The sequence below is a fragment of the Zalophus californianus genome, chromosome 8, assembly GCF_009762305.2.
Source record: "Zalophus californianus isolate mZalCal1 chromosome 8, mZalCal1.pri.v2, whole genome shotgun sequence".
Lineage (NCBI taxonomy): Eukaryota > Metazoa > Chordata > Mammalia > Carnivora > Otariidae > Zalophus > Zalophus californianus.
The window spans coordinates 24,504,513-24,518,633 of record NC_045602.1 but is presented as its reverse complement, the minus strand read 5'-3'; the positions used below and the strand labels follow the sequence as shown (position 1 = coordinate 24,518,633).

General features: G+C 46.7%; 1 protein-coding gene across 1 annotated transcript in view; it reads left to right on the top strand.

Moving 5' to 3' along the window:
• ALK (ALK receptor tyrosine kinase) overlaps window positions 1-14,121 on the top strand; it is a 685,531-nt gene that overhangs the window by 201,320 nt on the left and 470,090 nt on the right. Inside the window, exon 3 of the mRNA XM_027621933.2 lies at window positions 11,034-11,198. Coding sequence (XP_027477734.1) covers window positions 11,034-11,198 — 165 coding nt within the window. The remainder of the gene's footprint in view (window positions 1-11,033; window positions 11,199-14,121) is intronic.

Below are 14,121 nucleotides of genomic sequence, written 5' to 3'. Positions count from 1 at the left end.
ACTGATCAAGAGTGAGAAAAATGAGAGGAAATCCTTTTAAAATGAAATGTTTTGTTAAGAGCAACCTCAGATGCAAAAATTTATGCCAGAAGAGACCTCAGATTAATGGAACTTTACCCAGTCCATTTGAGTGGATGCCTAGAATAATTTGGTTTGTTAGAAATTGTGAGCTGTCGATGCCCACAGTGGTCTGGTCAAGTAGCCTCATCTTAAGATGAGGAAACTTGGCCCAGAGAGGTCAGTGATCTGCCCAGAGCTAGTGGCAAAGCTGAGATTCAAACCCAGGTCATCTGCTTGGAGGAGCCCACATCTAACCCTCCGTAGCAGATGCATGGGTGATGGTTCATATATTCTCAGTACTTGGGCTGCAAAGCATTTCCGCGCATGTCACTCCTATCTGTCGCTTTATCCATGTCATCACTTTAAGTCCTTGGGTCTCCCATCAATCCAGTGGGTTCATGATGTCCTAAGTGTTGCATCACTGTAGGGTCAATGCCATCCTGGTGTGGAAGGATCCACAGCTGGGCCCAGTCTAGTTACTTCACCATCACATGTGAAGAGCATCTTAAAAAAAAAAAAAAAAAAAAGTCCTTCCAAATATTCACCTCCTTGTTGCCTATTTAAATGTCCTCTGTAATATCCAGGCAAGCCATCTGCCGGCCTCTGACTGAAAGCCAAGCACAGAATGGTGGGGAAGAAGCTCAAGGGATCTGAGACGCGGAATTCGCTTCCAGCTCCGGTTCCTGTGTGGTTTCACTACCTTCAGCCCATAAACCACTCCCTGGTTCTGTCTGTCATCTGAAAAATGGGGATGGTCATGTTTCCTATTGACAGCATCGCTGTAAGGACCGACGGTGAGGACAGATTTCCATGTGCCAGAATGCAGGTGCTTCACTAGCACCTTCTGAAGCGGAGTGAGGCCCGTTCCAGTGAGAGGCGGGTAGCCTGCATTTTGGTGGCCTGGCTCTACTTTGCTAGAAAGTGTTTCCTGAAAACTCCTTAAATCCCTAGTTTTGCCCTCTGGAACCGGAAAGCACTTTATGTTTCACCATGATGCTATCCGTGCTAGGACTTAATCCTATGCAGCCCAGCTTCAAAATTCACGCAACTACACGAGAATAAGCACTACCAGTTCCCCACCTGCCTGGGATAACCTCCCTCCTTCATCTGTTCTTCACACATTCTCTATCTTAAACCTGTACCATGTCAGAATCTTCTCATTCTCCTAAAATCACCTCCTCTGTGAGCCTCTGGTCCTCCCAGGCAGAAAGTCTCTCTTGTTTTGTGTCCCCGTGGCCCCGCCATGTCTCCCACATGTCTGCCAGCTATGAGAGTTAGGTGTGAGAAGTCCATCTCCCCGCCCGGGACGGGGAGTCCCCGAAGGGCACAGGGTCCATGCTAGGGCAGCCTGGTTTCAGTCTGTGTTTTGAGACTGGTATCAGGGAGGAACCCCATGGTCAGTAACCTCCAACACCCAGCAGATGCTCACCATTAGAGATAAGAAGAGAAAGTGGGGAGGATCACTTTGCACGTTCTGAGGTTGAGAGCCCCCACGACCATCAGCCTCCTCTGGTTATCATGGATACCACATTGCTCAGAGCTCTCCTCCAACCTTCAGGTTTTAGGGATGATCCCATTTGTATGGATGTCATACTGAGCAGTGGACAAACTACTAAGGTTTTCACCATGTTCTGTGGGGTCTGAAACTCCATGTTCTACATGAACGCTTCCTGGAGATCACAGGCAAAGAACGGGACTGGAAGTCCAATCTGGGTTCTGGTCTCAGCTCTCTTACTTCTCCAGACCCTTGGCTCTGCTACTTTGGCCAAGTCACATCACCCTCCTGAGCCTTGGTTTTGCCGTCTGTAAAATGAAGAGGCTGGGCTGGTTAACTTCAGAAAGCCTGGGATTTTAATTATTTTCACTTTTCTGTTCTGGGATGAAGAAGCGAGTCCCGCTTCTTCCATCCACAACATTGCTTTGGCCACAGATAAGAGAAATGAGAATTAAGCTTTCTGTGCCTATCTCCCACCATCCTGGGCATGTTTGCACACACACCCTCTTTGAGCCTCTTTTCTGGCTGTGTTTGTATAATTGATTGATGGAAGGAGACTTGGCCCTTCTTTGCTGCCGCTTGATTATAAGTGAACTAAACAGATGTCTTGAATTGGGTGATTGGTTCCCAGATGCATTCTAGGGAGCGAACTGGTGGGAAGGAAGTGAATGATTTCAGTTCTGGGGCCCCATGACAAATGAGTAGTAGTTGTGGGCGGGGGGCAGGCCGGGGTTAGGTTTGGTACTTAGTCTTATGATGAAGTAAGTGACCAGATGTTGGTGGCAGCTGGAAGATTAATATCAAAGGTATCTGGTGGGCTAAGTGCCCCTTTAGGAGATAACCCAGCAAGGGGGAGGAGAAGCCCCTAATCATCCAAGCCTGAGCTGAAAGTCAGGACTCTTGGGGTTCTGCTGACCAGCTGCTAGAGCCAAGTTAGATAGCTTGTTTTGGCCATCTGCCCAAAAAGGGAAATTGGTCTTAAAATGGTAGAGATGGAAGAGACCTGAGAATCATTTCATTCCATTTCATTTTTCACATGAGGACACCACGGCCTTGGGAGGTTAAATGATTTGCCTGAAGTCACAGCACAGAGCCAGGGTCTACATAACAACTCTTCTTACTCAAGGTCTAGTGTGACTTCACTTCCAAAGGAATATTAGATCACCGGGTCGAAATGCAAAGACTGAATAAGGAGTTTCCACAAGGCTAGGTAGAGTCCAAGCTTCCTGCCTTCAGTGCTGGGCACGCACCTGTTCAGTTCCCCTCTGCCAGGGCTGATCCCTGGGGCCACATGAAGGGCAGCAGCCACAATGACTGCCAAGTTTAACAATAAACTGTGTGCCACTCACAGCCTTGCTGGGAGCTTGATATGCATACTGCATTTAATCCTCCTCACATTCCCCTAGGTGGCCCCTGCTCTAATCCCCATTTGACAGATGAAAGAATTGAGGCACAGAGGGAGTAAGTAACTTGCCCCCAGGCATGCAGTGAGTAAAGTGACAGAGCCAAGCTTTCACCTTGAGCAGCCTGATCCCGTGCAGCATCTAGGCACCGAAGTATTCCTCAGACAGCCTGGTGCCCCCTGAGGCTTTGATGTCAAAGAGAACAAGGTAGAAAGATGCCTGTTCCAGTCAGTGTCTCCCTGGGTCCTCCAAATCCAGTCAGTCCAACTCATTCTGAGGCTCCTGGGGGTAAATCCGAGGCACAGCACGACCAAGGTGGAAAGACATGCGTGTATAGTCCTTCCTAGTTAAGAAAACATGCCCACACTCATTCCCTTATTTGATCATCGCTGCAGGTATTATTATGTTTATCAGCATCATTATTGTGATAAATCTCTCATGTTCAAACACAAGGAAACCAAGACTCAGGTGGTTAAATGAACTGTCCGAAAGCATAAGGCTGATGAGCCCAGAACTTGGAAACTTCCAAGAATTCTCTAGTGGTCTTCCCCTTTGACTCCTAGGCCCCTGCCTTTCCTCCCTTTGCTCTTCTCATAGCTTCTGGCCTATGGACAGACCTGCCCTCTGGCAGGGAGCTTCCAGCAACCACCAAAAAGCGGCTTGTTGGGGGCGCCTGGGTGGCTCAGTCGGTTAAGCATCTGCCTTCTGCTCAGGTCATGGTCCCAGGGTCCTGGGATCGAGCCCCACATCGGGCTCCCTGCTCAGCGGGAAGCCTGCTTCTCCCTCTCCCTCTGCCTGCCTCTGTGCCTACTTGTACTCTTTCTCTCTATCTGTCAAATAAATAAATAAAATCTTTAAAAAAAAAAAAAACAGCTTGTTGGCAGCAGAGTACCTCTAGGGTGAGAGAAGCCAGAAAGCCTGACTGGAAGAGATTTGAGCCTTCAAATCACTGGAAGATATTTGAAACCTAGCCATGTATGTTTTTGCTAGCTTATTCCAGAAAACCACAGTCTAAAATTTTGAAAATTTTCCTAATTGTTGAAGGTATTATTTTGGTTTTTTTTTGTTGTTGTTATAGCTGAGAATAGTAATAATAAATATCATACAGTTAGGAACCAGATTTTACTACCAATTTTGCAAGCCCCCCACTTTTATCCGTACTAGCTCTGGACCTCAGTTTCTTCGTGTCAGATGGTCCCAGAGGTCCCTCATCACCCAGAAGGTCAATGATTGAGAAGTTTGGAGAATTCCTTGAGAAAAGGAGAGGACTCCACCATGTGCCTCAAGACTGGTGGCAGCCAAGGGAGTTCCCTTGAGCTGTGTACAATCTTAAGGACTGCCGGTATTTTGAGAATGTTGGTTTCTGGAGCTCTATTATATGACGTCTAAAGGCCACTTATAAGAGAATTGTCACATGTACATGATACTTCATGTGGTTCTTTGTTGAATACACAAACCAGGCTCGTCAGGACTCCTCCGTCATCTGTCTGTGCCATCCTTGAAGCAATCTAGACTGCTTAACCATGCCAGTAAGCCAAGCCCGAGGAAGTGAGGGCTGGTGATTCAGTAAGTCTGACAGTGAGCCTGGCCCAAGCCTGGTGCTATCCAGAGAGGATGATACTCGAAAAGTATCATCCAACCAGGAGAAGTGGGGGCCACAGTGTGCGGGAAGGACCCTTGGACCAGCCACCTGACCCTGGGGTAGTCTTTTCCCTTGCCTCAGTGTTGGCCTTTTCACCTGTCCAGTGGGAGAAGCAGTTGACCTCAAATGTCGTTTCAAGTCCTGATAGCCTTTAATTCTGTGAATATCACCTAGCAGTGGACATGCCAACCTTCACCTGGGGCAACATAAAACCAAGGAAATGGTCATCTGCCATCAGGTAAAATGGCTCACATAAATATGATCTCTCATAGTAAACAAGAAACTGTGTTCAGAAAGGGCATGGCGGTGCAAATTCTGAATCAGCTAGTGTGTGTTGGGAATTTCTCCATTGCAGGCACCTGCATCACTTCATTGAGTCCTTCCAGCAGTTCTGGGAAGTTAGTCTGATCACTGAGATGGCTGAGGCTCAGAGAGAGGGAGAGAGTGCCCTGTACCGCACATCTGGCAGGTGGTGTAATTGGAGTCAAATCTCAGATCTTGTGCTCTGTCCCTGAGAAACAATCCTAATGATATTAAGGTCACTTAGTGAATAAGATCTATGGGCGTAGATACATAGCAGAAGATTGTAGGGCTGGGTGGGACCACAGAGATCACCATTCAACAAGTGAGGAATGTTAGGTCCAACATCAAGGCTATCGTGCATCCTGGCAGTCAAACAGAAAAATAACCCCCCAGGACAAAATCACAGTCATGTTGCCATATTTTAAACTAGCAGCCAACCTGATGATTTGTTTTTAGATGCAGATTCTATGGCTGAGTATCCAGTTGGGTAAACTCTCCCATGGGCCCCTGATGGCCATAGAAACCTTGCCCATCCCACCCTCAGCTCCCTCAACTGTGACCCCTAGCCCTATCCAAGAAACACAGCCAATATTCCAGAAGATGTTAGGAAACCTAGATGGGAAGTTTGAACCCCAGTCCTTATTGCATGTGTAGCCTTGGCTTCCTGAGTCAGCACACCCACAGGGGTTAAGGCTTGGATCTTAGAGATACGAAGTCTGACTCAGTCCTCACTCAGGGCATCCCAGTTCCAACTCCTTCAAGGGCAGCTCAGATGCTCCAGGTCATGTCCTACCTCTAGCTTGGCCCTGCTTGTCTCGCCATGGGTCTAGTTCCTGACCTGCCTCACTGCAGGTCTTGACCCTTACTGGTATCCGTGGCTCTGAATGAGGGCAGCTATTTCTGCTGCCTTTTTAGCCCATAGTTCCCTGTTTGTGAGATACTGACATCAAAGTCTCAGGGTCCCAGGAAGGAAGCAGGTCAGTGAAAGCCCACTCAGTCACTTCATATCTAACTTAGCCGTAACTTCACTGCTCTAAGCCCAGGGTCTTCTAAATCTGCTAAGTAAGGGTAAGAATCCTGCCTACTTCATAGGGATCAAATAAGATAACAATGTAAGGGGCCTGACAAACTGTGTCTGAACACAGAAAGCCCTCAGTAAATATTGTAAATTATGAAAATACTTCGCATGGGCCTTCACGGAGGTCCTCCCCTCAGGGATCCTCTATAAACGCATACCCAGTGCTACCACAGCCAAGAACATAAGTCGTCTGACCCCAGGCTTGTTTCTGAAACACTCATAATAAGAGAAAAAAGGAAAGAAGGGTGAGGTATCATAGGATTGATAAACATGGCGTTCTTCTCTTTTTTATGACTCTGCTCTTCACACTGCAATGTTTGTTTCTAAACCTCATGGCGGGCTGACCCTGAGAGACATCAGCCAGTGTGTTCCTGTGCATCTGCCCCAGGACAGCAGCTTGTAAGGATCCTGGATACCATCCAGCCTTGGAAAGAAAATCTAAAGAACTAGAGGCTGCTGGTCCCCTCACTTGAAACTGACTTGAGGTGACTGAGGAAACTAGTGGGAGATCTCTGGGTTTCCAGGGTCAGGGTCAAGGAGGCACAAAAGGCCTTGATCCGAAGGAGTTTTTTGGAGCCTGAGGTGAGTCTGGATCAGTCTACAAAGGAGGACTGTTGGATTTTCTAAGCCTACCCCAGGGAAGACCTGAGTGTCCAAAGGACGTCATATCTCCCTGTCACCTTTACGTGGCGTTGTAGACGGTGCCTGGAACTTTCATGGTATCTCCTCCATGCAGCTCAGCCTGGGAAGACCCCCATCTCTGCTGATTAGCTGAGGTGGCTTCCTTGGTGCCAGCCTTAGCATGACTGCTTGGGTGGTCTCACACATTCCTAGAGACTAGACGTCCCCCCTCAGACTCAGTGTGTGGTCATGGCCAACTCCTCTGCAGCCAAGGGCATTTGATAAGGGAACTGGGCATCCCTCCAGGCAGGGCCATCACAGGGTTTTCTGATCTGTTTCTGTAACATTCTTCGGAATGGCTGCCTTTTAGACTAGAACAGTGCCTTAAAGCTAACTGTTAATGAATTCAGTTTTTGAAATGTGACTCATACCCTGGAAGGTTTCAGAAAATAGGTACAAACTGACAAAAATTCACGAATACACACATACATTCACACTTACTCATCCAGGAAGAGTCTTACCTGAGCTTTTCATCTTAATTCTTTGAGGATCTTGAGGTAACCTGAGTCCCCATGGAGTGTGATGCACTTTTGTCTCACTTCATGGGGAATCTGCTTCTAGGGGTGACAGCGAACTCCCATTCAGAGGTAGGCAGAGTGAAAATGACTGATGGTCTGTAGGTTTGATTGTATTTGCCCTGTAGAATCACCGACCTTCAGAGACAGAGGGCAGAATAGAAGATATATTTCTTTCATTTTCTTCAAATGCAGAAAACTAGGCATGGAGAAGCGAGCAGACTTGCTGGGGTCTCTCAGCTGCTATGTGCAGGACCATGCCTGGAACCATCCTCACTGCTGTACCTCCACAGCTCTTGATACCCCTCTCAGCAGGAAAACTGTTTACAGAAGATTCCATTACCTTAAGCTTCTTTCATGATTCAAGTAACTAGAAAGTGGGTAGCAATGATCAGGTTCTGGAAGGTATGTCTTTTCTCATTACTGTTTTTCCTCATTGTTTTTCATTGCTCATTCCACTATGTGATCAGCAGGTTCTGGAAAGTATGTCTTTTTCTCATTGCTATTTTTCAATGGTTAGATTCTCCCGGGTCCTGATAGGTAAAATAAGGTTGGGATCTCTGGATTTTTTTGAAGGTCATGGTCGCTTTGCCAAATAGGCCTGACAGAGAGGAAATCTAGATCTGTTGCCTTAGGGTAGAGGACAAGCTGTTGCAGATATGAAGAGGCTGTAGACTTTGGGTCTAATAATAACTAAAATGTAACACTTCACAGGTGTCTCATATATTATTTAATTTACTTGGTTGGCCCTGGATTGAGATTTTGAAACTGTGGAAGTGTGATGAAAAATGCCTGGATCTTCATCATTAACCAGCTTTGGGTCACATTCTGTTCTGCCTTAGGCTGATCCTTTGATCTTTGGGCAAATAGAGTAAACTTTCTGAGCCTCTATTTCCTCATCTGTAGAGAGAAGCCGTCACCTACTTTTCAGTGTGCTTCTGTAGATTAAATGTAGTGACATAAGAAGAACACCTCGCAGTCTCTGGAGACAGCTGGGACCTGGTGAATGTAAGTCCCCATGCCTTCCCTTGGGTGGGGAACCTGGCTCTGCTGTTGGATTGCTTAAGGCTGACCCCTTCACTGACACCCTGGATCCCTCTGAGTCCTGTCTGTAAAACAGATTCGGTAGTCCTTATCCTACGAGGCGTGGGTAGAGGATGGTTATGGAGAAAGACGCAAGAAGCATCCTAGGTCTCCAACTTCAGAACAGGCCCTGAGGAACATGATCCTTAACCTGGTGGTTTTAGAGATGACAAGTCCCAGGTGTTATTTCTTGAAAGGCACTGGGGCTAGTGCAGGAAATTAATTATGGGAAATTAAATTGGAATATAGGAAAGCCCAATTCAGTTTCACCCACAATGAACAGTAATGTTAACTTCCTTTCTATTTAAAACCAAAGACTGTGGCTTTGACAGCTAAAGGGAGGCTGCCTCAGAGCCAGAATTTCAAAATGAACCTGTTTGATAATTGGAGCATGTATCTAGCTTGTGTCACTAGGCAGGGTTTGGTCTAAACACGGCCAGTTCTCCAACTGTTCAGAGTCAAAGATCCCAGAATGGATGATGCTTGATGCTGGGTTTCTGTGGTCTGTTCATCTAATATGCACCAGACAGTGTCTGACCTTGCATGCCACACCTCTGTCCCAAATAGAGATAGGATGACTTTAATTGGAGGAGAAAAATCAAGATAGAGGATGGGCCATAGATGTGGAAGCTTTGAGAAAGTCACCTTTGTCAGTGTGGAATGGGGATGGCCAATACCTTTCTCTCCAATCTTTTGACTTGATCATTAGCTAATATGGATGGATCCTTTTGACCCTCTTCAGAAGAGCCAAGGTTAGTGGCTACACTTTTCATTATAATTGTTGTGCTACAAAGTACAAAATGTTGGATCAGTTTTCTCCTTGCATTCTGCAATCAAAACTAGGTGGCTGGCAAGTAAGTCTTGGAAGAGTAAGGCAGCCTACAATTCATGGACATAGCAGCAGCTCAGCCCCCAGGGGAAGGTAGAAAGTCTTCAAAGTTGATAAAATATGTAGGCAGCAAGTGGCACGTCAACTCAAACAGGGCTAGCTCTGCCCATTTCAGCTTGCCATTAGAAAGATGAATTGTCTGCATTGTGAAAGGGCGAGTGGTATTAACCTTAGGACCAGAAAGATGGCGGCTCGTGGAAAGCAGCTGGTACCTAAACCTCTACGGGCTGAGAAGCAGAAAGATACTTAATAGAAGTGTAATTGAAGGATTCACTCCCCACCACCACCACCTAAACTGAGTTTGGCTAGTGTCAATGGGAATTATTTTACTCCCACTCTGGGGCAGGGCTTAGCTGACTATGTGTGTGACTAAGGGACCACCCAGTGACGGCTGGCTGCCTGCACTAGAATTGACCCCACTTCTCCTCTGTGTTCAGAAATTCTAAACAGCCAGCTCATCTTGGAGGTCAGAAGCAGCTGTTAAAATGCAAAATGATAATTGGGAGTTAGCACCCATTAACACCACCCCACAGACTGATTTATCAAATTTGCTATAACCCTTCTGAGAACAAGGACTGAGGAATCTTTAAGAAGTCAAATCAGGAAAGAGCTTTAGAAAACATCTAGTCTAGGTCTCATTTTGTAATTGAGGAACTTGAGGCCCAGAGAGGTTAAGTGTCTTGTTCAAGGGAACCAGCACATTGGCGGCAGAGCTGGAGTTGGAACCCGGGCCTCACTGGGCATTTATTTTCCCCGTCACCTGGTCTAAACCCCTGTTTCGCAGCTGAGGGCACCAAGTGCCACATATGAGAAGAGACTGTCCGAGCCTGGACACCAGCCAAAGTCCCCATCTGCTAGTCCAGTGGTCTGTCCTTCGTATCACATTCTCCTTTTCTTCACATCCCCATGGCTGAGGGGAAAAAAATGAAGTAAAATGTAGATGAATAACTTGCACTTTGGCACACATTTCACTTACCCATCAGTGAGCTTTGGGCCCCTACGGGGTACAAAGCACTTCAGCCACTTTGGGTAATGCACACTGAGGAAGGGGAAGGAGAAGGTGAGGGTATCTTAAAATTAGGGCAAACGTGGAATGGTTTGGACACAAGTAGCCCAAGTCAAAGGTCTTAAAAAGTCCCAGGGCACAGCCTTTTCCTGCCCGCCCCCCCTTAACCCAGTGACCTTGCCCACCCTTCCCCAAGAGACAGTGAGCCCGGACTAGCTGTCCTAGCCTTGGTCATCTTGTGTGGAGGGGGCCGAAGTGTAGATGGTTGGCTGGCAGCCAGGGCTATGAGTAAGGCCTTTGTTCCCTTTGGCCTTCTCTTCTCAGGTAGGGCAGAACCTGGCCAGGATTTTTCCTGAGCATCTACTGTAGACAGGCTCATGTATACAGAAAGCACATTATCCTACTAGCTCGTACAGTGATCTCTAGAGGTAGGTGTTATCATCCCCAATGTACAGGTGAGGAAATTTGAGACCACACAGGCTGTGATTTGCTCAACCCAGACTTAGAGGCAGACCTACCTGGTTGCAAAGCCAGCATCCAGCCATGTGGCCTCAGACCCTCTCATGTCACCAGGCAACATTCCATGATGCAGAGCTTCTCCAAGTGCCACCTGTTAGCTCTTTTTTCACCTGTCTTCTCTGAAGATACCTCCCTTAACCTGAATTATACAAGGAACTCCTTTCCCCACCCCCCTCTCTCGGTACCCTTTTTAGCCATACGGAGCCGAGCCGGCTGTGAACCTGACCGCCGGACGCCCCAGATGGAGTGAGGGCTGTGGATGAGATAAAGGCCTCCTTCCTGGAGCGGAGGGGTGGTGGGGGCTGGAAGGTCTCCTTGGGGAGACAGTTTGCCCTATTGACTGCTGGCTGTCCTTGCAGGTCTAGAGTGCAGCTTCGACTTCCCCTGCGAGCTGGAGTACTCCCCGCCCCTTCACGACCTTGGCAACCAGAGCTGGTCCTGGCGCCGCGTCCCCTCTGAGGAGGCCTCCCAGATGGACCTGTTGGATGGGCCCGAGACAGAGCACTCCAAGGAGATGCCCCGAGGTAAGTGTAGGGGCCACCGCAGAGTGTCCCGGCCGGGCCAGGATGGGGCTTGGATGCCCATTTCTGTTTCCAGGTATGAGGCTTCCCTGGCTCTGCTCTCACCTATTTCCTTTGAAACCTGCTTCTAATACCTGTGCCGTCCATAGGATTCAAGGATCAAGCCGACCTTTTACTCTCTCACCAAGAGAAGGAAATAGGATTTTATAACTCTTTTTCACGCAGATGTAGGAGAAAGTGCTGATCTGTTTGTCTGTGGAGGAATAGAGTTGCCAGGACACCCAGTTAAATTTGAGTGTCTGGTGAACAATGAATGGTTTCTTAGTATATCTCATGAAATCGTTGGGGCATACTTAGACTTTAAAAATTGTTCCAATTTCTAATTATATTAAAAAATTCAAATGTAACTGAGGGTCCTCCCTTTTTACTTGCTACATCTGGCATTTCTAATTCGGAAGGTATGGTGTAACTGGGTTAAATGTTAATTTCAAAGCCATTAATGAATATTCAGGCTGTGTTGTAGTTTTGCAAGTTGCTTCCAGTAGTTCTGAGCTATTAATGAACATCGCTTTCTGAATTATTAGGGATGGGAGAAGTTAGGACGGGGTAAGTTGTGGGTGCTTTTTAAGTATTTGCTGAGTTTTTAGAGATAGAGGTGGAGACACTAAGCCCTAGTCCCGCCTTCAGGTCTCACTTTGGCAAATCTTAGAGCTCCACATTCCTTGGACCCAGGAAACTCTACTTATCCAGAATCGACAGCCTACGTTTCTGATTCATAGGAAGAAATAACCATGGTGCGGTGATGGACTTACAGAACATTCAGAGTCATACTTTCATTTTGCAAAGCCCTTGCACCTCCACTGTCTCATTTGATTCCAGTGTTGTGAGAGAGGCAGGCCAGATGAGAAGGCGGGGGCTCAGAAAGGGGAAGTGACTTGCTAAAGATCACACAGCTGGTCCATGCTGGTCCAGGTCTGGATGTCCGGTGATGAGTGCTAGACAAGGACACTTTCTACCACATCGTGTTTCTGTCTTTGCAGCTAAAGCTACTGCGAGAGCCTGCCCTGGGCCCGGGTCTAAGGGGCAATGATCTCAGGCTCATGCTACTGTGAATCTAATGGGGACAGAGCTCAATTAAGTTCTGGGGGGAGTTTGGAAGTGGTATGGAAATAGCTGATGCCCTCAGGCTGCTATAGCAGCCTCAAACCCTGAACTGCTTTTCCTTTCTACACATTCTCCCAGGCTGACCTTTTTTTCTGTTTTTATGACTCTTTTCAAATTGCTTGACCTTGATTTATATTTTAAGCTGCTTTCACCTGGATGCTGATGCATATTGCCCAGGGTAGGGGTCATGGTTGTTGTGTGTAGGTGAGTGGCTCTTAACCCTATAGTGCATCTGAATCTTCGGAGAACTTACACAAAGTACTGCCTAGACCCCACAATCTGCAATTCTGATTCGAAGGATCTGAGATGAACCCTGGAAATCTGTATATTTTTTAAATTTTATTATAAAATCTAGCATGTGCAACAAAGTAGAACATGTGTGCATGGATGGACGATCACAGAGAAATCAACACTGTGCTCTCAGCACCAGGTGTAAGAATTTGAATATTGTCAGTCCATTTACAGCCTCTTCTTTCACCCTTCTAGAGCCAGAATCTCTCCCTTCCCTCAGAGGTAACCACTCTGCTATTTTGTGTTCATCCTTCATTTTCTTTTCCTTATGGCCTAACCACTTATGCATGTAGCCCCAAACAACGTATCGATTAGGTTTGTAACCTATTACATAAATGAGATAACGTTGCTGTTTTGTGATTTGTCCATTTTGATGCTCATAGCTTTGGTTCTTTTGGTTTTCAATCACTGCATGAAAGTACCACAAATTCTCTCTTCTACTGTCCTTAGACATTTAAGTTGTTTCTGTGGTTTTGCTATTACCAGCAGCACTCCTGTGAGCATTTTTGCACACGCCTCTTGGCACATGTGCGTGCCCAAGAGTTTCCCTAGAGCAGAGAGGAGGAGCGGAATTGCTGGGACATGGGGTGCAGCTTCCATTCCGATAGACAGTGCTGACCTGTTTTCCCAAGTGGTGGTACCAAATCATACCCCACTAGTGAGGTGTCAGTATTCCTCCCCAGGACTTTACATACTCACCTGTCCCTGATAGTGTCAGACTTGGTCATTTTTGTCCAGCTAGTGGATGCAATCCAGTATCTCTTCAGAGCTTTAATTTCCATGAGACTCTCTCTCTCTCCCTCCTTTTTTTTTTTTTTTTTTTAATGTTTGTAGAAGCTTCTCAGGTGATTCTGAGGCAGAGCTAGGTTTGTTATAGTCTTGATGCAGACCCCCTTTCGGACTTACTCCCATTCACCCATCCCTAAGGATGGCTCCAGAGCCTCCTCCCCAGCCTCTAGAAGCAGTCCTGGCAAGACCTGCACTTTTGGTCCTTGTAAGTTTTTTATTGGATGACTACTGAATCGTGAGCACATTCCAATGAGATCAGGAGAGAGGGACAAGTAGCAGTTGTTCTCAGACTTTGTAGGAGTCAGACTCAGTACATTTGAAAGTTGGTGCTTTTTAAGTTTTTAAGCAATTTTTAGAAGAGCGCCAAAAGATTGCACGTTGCCACTCTCTGACCTCTTTCTCCTTGATCTGCTATCTTGTGATCTCTGGCATCTGCACAATACCCCGAGTACTAGGAGAAAAACAAAAAGAAGAACAGGAAGGAATTAAAAAATAAACACTCATTCCTCAATGTTCCCAAGTGTGGAAATGTATCAGTGTCTTTAGTTTTTATAGCTGGGTCCCAAGGGCCAGTACCTGCACTGAATACAGACCTTTTCCCATTAGTTAAATCAGTCAGGATTGGAATAGTCATGTTTTAGTGAGTACTGCCAGCTTCCATCTGTCTGAAAAACAGTCTTCC